This window comes from Merops nubicus, unplaced genomic scaffold (assembly GCF_000691845.1).
Source record: "Merops nubicus isolate BGI_N331 unplaced genomic scaffold, ASM69184v1 scaffold92, whole genome shotgun sequence".
Taxonomy (NCBI): Eukaryota; Metazoa; Chordata; class Aves; order Coraciiformes; family Meropidae; genus Merops; species Merops nubicus.
In genome coordinates this window covers 42,137-49,744 of record NW_008594011.1, presented here as the reverse complement: position 1 = coordinate 49,744, position 7,608 = coordinate 42,137, and the positions used below count along the sequence as shown (strand labels likewise).

General features: G+C 40.6%; 1 protein-coding gene across 1 annotated transcript in view; it reads right to left on the bottom strand.

Annotated features, from left to right (window-relative positions):
- Window positions 1–476: 476 nt before the first annotated feature.
- The window catches only part of CHD7 (chromodomain helicase DNA binding protein 7), a gene marked incomplete at its 5' end in the record, with an annotated part of 47,197 nt that continues 40,065 nt past the window's right edge, over window positions 477–7,608 (bottom strand). The window contains 7 exons of the mRNA XM_008935579.1: window positions 477–2,101; window positions 2,869–2,973; window positions 3,511–3,651; window positions 4,315–4,536; window positions 5,103–5,546; window positions 5,776–6,003; window positions 7,475–7,608. Of these exons, the coding sequence (XP_008933827.1) occupies window positions 1,148–2,101; window positions 2,869–2,973; window positions 3,511–3,651; window positions 4,315–4,536; window positions 5,103–5,546; window positions 5,776–6,003; window positions 7,475–7,608 (2,228 nt within the window). The remainder of the gene's footprint in view (window positions 2,102–2,868; window positions 2,974–3,510; window positions 3,652–4,314; window positions 4,537–5,102; window positions 5,547–5,775; window positions 6,004–7,474) is intronic.

Sequence of the window (7,608 nt, the reverse complement as noted above, 5' to 3'; positions counted from 1 at the left end):
TACATATTTACCAGCCACTAAACTATAAAGAATATAGCAGCCAAATGCTATAAAAAAAAAAGCCACGATGCAAACAGAGAAAGAGAACATCAAGTTTTGATGTCCCTAAACACTACATTCTGTAATTACATCTCTGCATATCATGGGTCACTTTTATTAAAAGCATCATTACTACAGTTGGCAGCAATTTACATCTTATCTTACATGATAGCAGTTTCCAAAGAAAAAAAAAATAAAAAGACATCACAACAAAGAAAAACAATACATTTACAAAGTCATGTCTGTAAACTTCAAGGCTAGTTTAGAGTTGAGGTAATGCTGTTTAGCTTTGTGGCTAAAGTAACAAAGTCCTTTAATTTAAAAAAGGTACCTGATTTTTTTTTTCCTTTTTTTTTCTTTTTTTTTTTTTTTTCTCCCCTCCTGTTTATACCAGTGCATTACAAGATCACGAGACGATTTTAAACTGTAGCTTTATCCTGTAAGAACCTTCTCCGCGGGTTAAATTTCCAAAAAGGTACTCTTCACATTCAACAGCTGCCTTATTATTGCTGCGTCTCAAGACAGAGACATTCACACTATCATGAAGATTGTCAGAGAGAGAGTGTGTGTGTGGGGGTGTGCGCGGGCGAGCGGGTGAACTCCCCTACAGTCAAAATGAAGCGCGAGTACGATATGTGGGGTGGATTTCATCTTGACCTTCACAGCAAAAAAAAAAAAACCAAAAAATCAAACTCAACAATTAAAATAAAAAAAAAAATTAAATATATAACTTCATCCTTCCTTTAAGCAGCACTTCCTTCTATTAGTGCCACTTGATTACAAATTGCTGCTTAATTCATAATACCAATGGTACCAAAAGAACAAAACAAAAAAAAAAAGCAGAGCATTATGTCGATTTCCTTAAAAAGACATGATCACCTCTCAAATTTCATCTCTCCTAGGGATAATAAATAATGCACTGCACAATACTTAATGACCAAGATACCTTTTGACACATCTGTATAACATGACTTGAACTTTTTTTTTTTTGCTACACTATGTTACAGAACAGCTTATAAAAACTAAGTATGGACATTAACTGTGAGTGTAAACAGTAGGACTACCACTTGTCAAAAGTTTAAAACACTTTAACTGTAACTGGTACTGGTTATTCATCATTTTCATTGTTTTCTATTTCTTCCCCCCCATCAAGTGAGTCTAATTCTTCACCCTGTGCTATTTCATCTTCTAAAACGGAGGAATCTGCAGTTTTATCAAGGCTCTCCTCTGCATCACTGCCTTCGAGATTCTCTTCATCTTTGAAGGCAGTTCCTGCAGTTTTGTCAGTAGCCTTCTCCTCGTTGGAGCCCACTGCGTTCTGAAGTCCTGCTAGTGCTGGGAAACCGGGCAGAGTCAATCCTCCCAGTCCTGGAGGTAGAAACATAGATGGATAGAAGAGGCCGGGAGCCATGGTGGACAGCAGGAAAGGATTGAAGGCCAGAGGGTTCGCGGGCAATCCAGTGTTGGTGGTGGTGGTAGTGGTGGCAGTGGCGGTGGTCGCCGCCGTAGCAGCACTGACGGACCCGTTGGCGGAGTCAGTAGCAGAAACAGTGTCTGTGCTTTTCTCAGAGTCTTTGTTCTCCTCTTCGTTCTCGGGTTTCTTCTCTTCAGCTTTTGCAGCGCCATCCTCAGTCTCTCCCTGACCGGAAGCAGTAGTGGCATTTCCAGCAGTAGCCGTGATCGGGTTATTCAACAATCCGCTTAGTCCAAACATATTGGGCAAGCCTGCCATCCCTGGCAACATCAGAGGCAACATGGCAGCCGGATTTTTAGCGTCCCCCCCAGCAGCAGCAGCTGTCGCTAGCCCTGGCGGGAAGCCCATCAGGCCCGCGAGCTGGAGAGACTGCAGGTTCTGTAGGTTCTGGAGGCTTGTGAGGTCCATTCCAGCAAACAGACTGTTCATTAGTAGTGGGTTGATTCCCGAAGTTGATGCTACAGCAGCAGCTGCTGCAGCTGCTTTGGCAATTTCACTTTTTGGCCTCCTTCCTCTTCTGCTCGCTCCTTCCTCCCTCACAACAGGCCCAGTGAGAAGACGGTCAAACATGGACTCTGGAACAAAACCCTGAAAAGGAGATGTGAAAAAACCAGCTTTAATCTCTATCAGCTTTTATATCTTTCAGCAGTTAACTGATGATGATGGAGGCAACAGAAGGGACTTCAGCATGCTCCAAAAGCGGGTGCTTTTGAAGCCTTGGCAAAGCCTGACTAGCTGGCTACTAAAGCGAGTGGCAGTGGAACATGTAAGAAAACCTGAAGAGAGTTAAGCCACAGACTTTTTAACATTTAAACACACCAATAAAACATGTGCTGGAACTCTGTAGCTTCATTAAAACCCCAGAGCCTGACATGCCGCAGTTACGAGTTTATACCTCTGTGCTTCCTGCTCAACCTCAGTATAGTAATATTTTATTCAAATGGGTATGGCAGAACGATACCCTTTAGTTTCAAACAACTGGTGCCAAATAACAGGCAGAAACCCCAGTCCTTTGACGCTACTTGCTACAAAGATGATTAATTCTATTTCTGTTATGCACAAGACAAATATCTTCTTTATAGTTCCTAATGTCTATGTTGATTAAGGATTGTTGCTTGCAAGAACAAAAAAATATGCAAAACAACTGCTGAAGGTTGTCTCAGCATGGCTGATTTTTTGAGTGTCCTTCAATCTCCTCCTACCACCACCCTCCTGAGCTGCGGAACTCCCGCCCAGACACAATTGCCTCAGCTCAAAACCAGCTCTGAGATAAAGACTTAATAATCAATTTACACAGCCTTCAACTCTTCCATGCTATAATCTACAGTGAAGTACAGGCTGAGTGTTTCACTTACAGACTGTTTAACAATGTCAGTCCAATCTGGAGCAACAGCAAATTCAGGATTTTCTTCCAGCCATCTTGGCAAGTCCTTCATTGGAGGGGCCATAGCTCCACCCATCTAATGCAAAAGACAAGGTTGATAGTTAAAAAACAACAAATAAGCAAAACCAAACCAAAAACTAAAACAAAAAAAAAAATCAAACTATTTCTATGGAGATTTTCTATCTGTGCATTTGCAGCTCTAAAGGATGCCAAGAAAACTTTTCACTTCAGACTGTGTGAAGACACATGGAAAGCAACTAATCATACTTGAATTGAGATCACATTAAAAAAAAAGTAGTGAAGATATTATAATAATGTAATAGATAATAATAATATAAATAATTGTAAATAAAATAATTGTAAATAAACAAATGTAAATAGTACAAGATTTTTAATATATTTTAGAATAATAGAAGAGTTATTGACTCAAGTGATTAATATGAATATATCAGAACAACAAAGAAGGGATTAAAGGAACTGAGAGGTACGTTCCAGTAAGAGTAACCACTGGTACCAAATTATTGATCTTTTACAAAGAAAGCTGGGAGCTGAAAACCTGCTTTCCACATGCAGAGACACTATTAAAGACCTCCACAAAACTAACAATTTTTACCTTCTTTCCATTTCGCTTATTTACAACAGGTACCCTTTCTTCTCCTGTCAAGGTGTTTATATCCAGTTTATTAGGGTTTCGACATCTGTGTCGTTTTTGTTTCGGCTTCTGAAATGGGGAAAACAGCACATCTGCACTCTTCTGGAAAGAAGAGAAAAGCATTGCTTTTTAGGGTTTCATTTTCTTCACAAAAATCACCAGTCATGGAACCCCTTTCTCACAAGGACTTCAAGAAGGGGCCAATAACTTTACCCACATATTATCTCAGAACACATCTTTTTTTCTTATCAGATGAAGAAATTCCGTAGAGTTAAGAATCACAGAACCATGCAGGTTGGAAAAGACCTCTAAAATCATCAAGTCCAACCATCAACCCAACATTACCATGACCACTAAACCATATCCACACACTTTTTGAACACCTCAAGGGATGGTGACTCCACCACCTCCCTGGGCAGCTGGGGCCAATGCCTCACCACTCTTTCAGGAAAGAAATTCTTACTAATATCCAATCTAAACTTCCCCTGGTGCAACTGAAGCCCATTTTCTCTCATCCAACTTGACACCAACACTGCTTTAAGACATTGTTATATAAAACTATTAAGAAAGAAAAAGCAACCCCTACACCCTGGTGCCGCTCAGGTGTTTAGATACTGGAGGAAGCACGGCTAAAGAAAACACTTCTACAGCAAGCCAGTAGTTACAAAATCCAGTGACTCTGCCCAACACGAGGAAATTAATTTTGATGTCTGCAAAACAAGCTTCTGGATTAATATAATAATGCTTTCAGACGCCCATACTTACTGGTACATAACTTGGCATATCTACAGTGTAAGTAGGATGCAATTTAAGCCATTCAACTAAATCCTTGTTTTTAGGAGCGTCCTCTCCCACCAGCCTGGTCCCATCCTCTAGATTGATTACAGGGATGCGGGTGTCTGGGTCCAGTTGACCAGGAGATGGAATGTTCCTTGCTGGTAGGGTGTCCATATCTTCTTCAAAAGCTTTGGTCACTTCTGCATCCTCCTGAAAACAGTAACATCTCTATTAATTCTCACTTCAATTACAATTACCTGGGAGAAATAACTTCAGGGAGTGAAACTAAACACTCAAGAAGCTTTTGCACACGCAGGAGTTAATGGGGTTTAAATATTGATACTACATAAAGCACTACTGTGGCATTAGGCCATTTTGTAAATTTAGCAGACGAACATTAAAGAACATACAGCTAAAGACAGAGCAGTTTCCGTGCATTTCCAGTTAACGGGCCCCAAGATCTTCCCTTTGCTATGCAGTAAGAAAGGCATACTTAAGCCCCAAAATATATACTGTTATAAATATATTATGTTTGGTTTAAAAACATCTTTTTGAAAGTACAAGTTACTCAGCTAAAATTTGCTAGAGTAACAACTTGATGAGAACAACATTTTTCTTGGTGCAAAAGGAAGAAACGTCTCTAAACACAACGAAAAAGTGGCTTGGATAAAAACTGTACGTGACTATCAAGGGGAGTACAACACCATGTTCAACTCACATTCACAAAGTACTAGACACAGAAGAACAAATATAAGACAAAAAGGTTGCTGTCTTACTACAGTCAATGATGTCCGTTTGTTGCTCATAAATAACAGATCAAGCCCTTCTACATTTTTCCTCCTTCCTCTCCTCCTCTTCATGGGCGGTTCTCCATCTATTAAAGAGCCATTTAGGAGATGCCTTGTGGGTGTGCGTGAAAGACCTGCTTGCAGCAGCTCCATTTGAGTTTTAAAGGCATCAGACACGGGTGTGGAGACATTAGGCAAGATAAACTTTGAAGTAACAGATGAAAAATTTGAGGTAGAACTTGTTGCCTCTCGTGAGGCCTTTGATAAATCTACAACCTTTTCTTGTCCATTTTCTGAGACCACCTGAGACTCACGTAACTGGGCAACCATTTCCATAAGATTTCTCCTCTTGGCAGCTCTCTCAGCCTCAATTTCAATCTTTCTTCGTCTCCTCCTCCTCTGACGTGGAACCGATAAATTGAGCGCATCTTCCTAATGAAAAATGAGCATTTCCAAACATTAGCCAAGCTCTGGTTGCTACGCTGAACTTAAGAGAAAAGTCTGAATGTGTAACTTTGAAAACAAAGCCTTCATTTTATGCAAAGAACCACTTTATTTTTCCTAATTTATTTAAAGAAACACTTTTTTCCCCCTAGTATGCAGAAGTGCACGCAAGGTAAAACATTCTCTGTAAGAAAAAGAGAAAAAGATGCAGCCTTACCTTAGATAGCTGAGGAGAAGCAGTGATATCTTCATTGCCACTGACACTGGCTTGACCAACCATGGAGAGCTCTGCAAAGCTCCTTTTTTGTAGAGGGCTGTCCACAGCTGTTGGAGTATACCCAGGTATGAGGCCCTGGAAATCAAACATCTGGCGCCTATTTACTGGCCACTTCCCCTTCAGCACTGCTTCACAGATGTTGTCTAACCGGTTGATCATTACTCGGTCCTGAAAAAAGGAAATATACGTAACGAACCTTCAGTATGAAAGGTGCCTTTTGAACTCAAATGAGGAGAACGACAGAATCCAGAAATACTTTAAAAAAACCAACTATTTTTGCAGGTCAGGATAAACCCACTGCCTGACAAGAAGCCAACATGCAGAGAATTTTGTAGCATAAAGCATCGCTAGAACTTAAAAAAATATTGGAGGGGGAAGGAGAAAGCCTTCTAAAACAAGAGTTTTTAGTACAACAATGTACTAACTGACAAATTTAACAGAAACTGTTTTTTTTTTAACACTGCAGAACTTCAGTAGTTAGCAAAATCAACAGTTAGGAAGGGAAACTCAAACCATCTGCAACCAGCATCTTAAAGCTGCAGTTCTGAAGGCTGGATCTGCAATTCTGTCCTAGGAAGTGGATCCTCATTAGCGTCACTATTAATAAAGTTCAACATTATGAAACGGGCACCAACCTAGGGACATCTAATGAATGTCAATTTTCATTCCACGCCCATTATCACTTCAAATTTCACTGAAGCGTGCACACTAAAAATCTCTAATTATGTTTATTAGTCTACCTATGCTGAACATATACAGATGAAGGATATTTTCTTCTACTTTTACATGAGGACTGGAGTGAGACTTTAGCCCACATTACCAAAAACATGCTGAAAGCAGAGATGACAAACATCCTGTGATTTTTTTCCCCGCTTCAGCATCCGAGCACGCTCTCTGCTAACCCGCCTGCAGTAGTACAAACTTCAGAACTATGAGAAATACTGCTGGTTAGGGAATACGAGTGTCAGTTAGCTTCCTGAACAGCCCAGCAGTGCAAAAGCCACCAGCAGCTCTCAGCAGCTGCACCAGACTGCTTGCTTTCCCCAGGAATAAGCCTATTAAGAGCAAGGCCCCCCTGCCCCGCCCCCCCATCCCAAACCAGATGGCCCTGTTATGGTGATTAGTAGGCTTAAGACTATTACTACTTTATTTCTCCCTCTCTCTCCCCTTCCTGCAAAGGAGAGTACTAAATTATGTATGGATTTATTATGAGGTTAGGGCTTCATATTTTTAAAAACATTTAATATTAGATCATTTTTCTGCACTGTTACCAAAATAAGATGTAGCTTTATCCTACCTAAAACCGCTGCTTATGTTTGCAGGATACCTTAATACAATTACATCTGTCAACATTACATAATGGCTTAGATCATGTAGGTCACCAATAGTCTTCTCTACAATCTCCTCACCCCAAAATGAAAAGGTGATCTTACAAAATCTCCACCACCAGCACTGCAGATCGCTCTGCTGATTTGTATGAAATTGAAGAATAAAATGCTACTCCACAAATCACTTGGACAAGAAAGCCCCTCGCCCACCAGAAGTGCAGAACCACACAAAGCCTGCCTTTATTTCACAATACATTTCCCCTCTTTTCTCTGTATTGAAAAAGACTGGTGTCATTCTACCCCTAACCAACCTTAGGCCAGAAAGAGAAGGCAAATGTTCTCTCATGAAGCAGCTGAACCACAGAGGGATCCCCATCCTCCATGTAGAATCCGTCACGCGTTTCGTCCCTCGCGGTACTCATGGAAGCATTGCTTTCTTCATCAA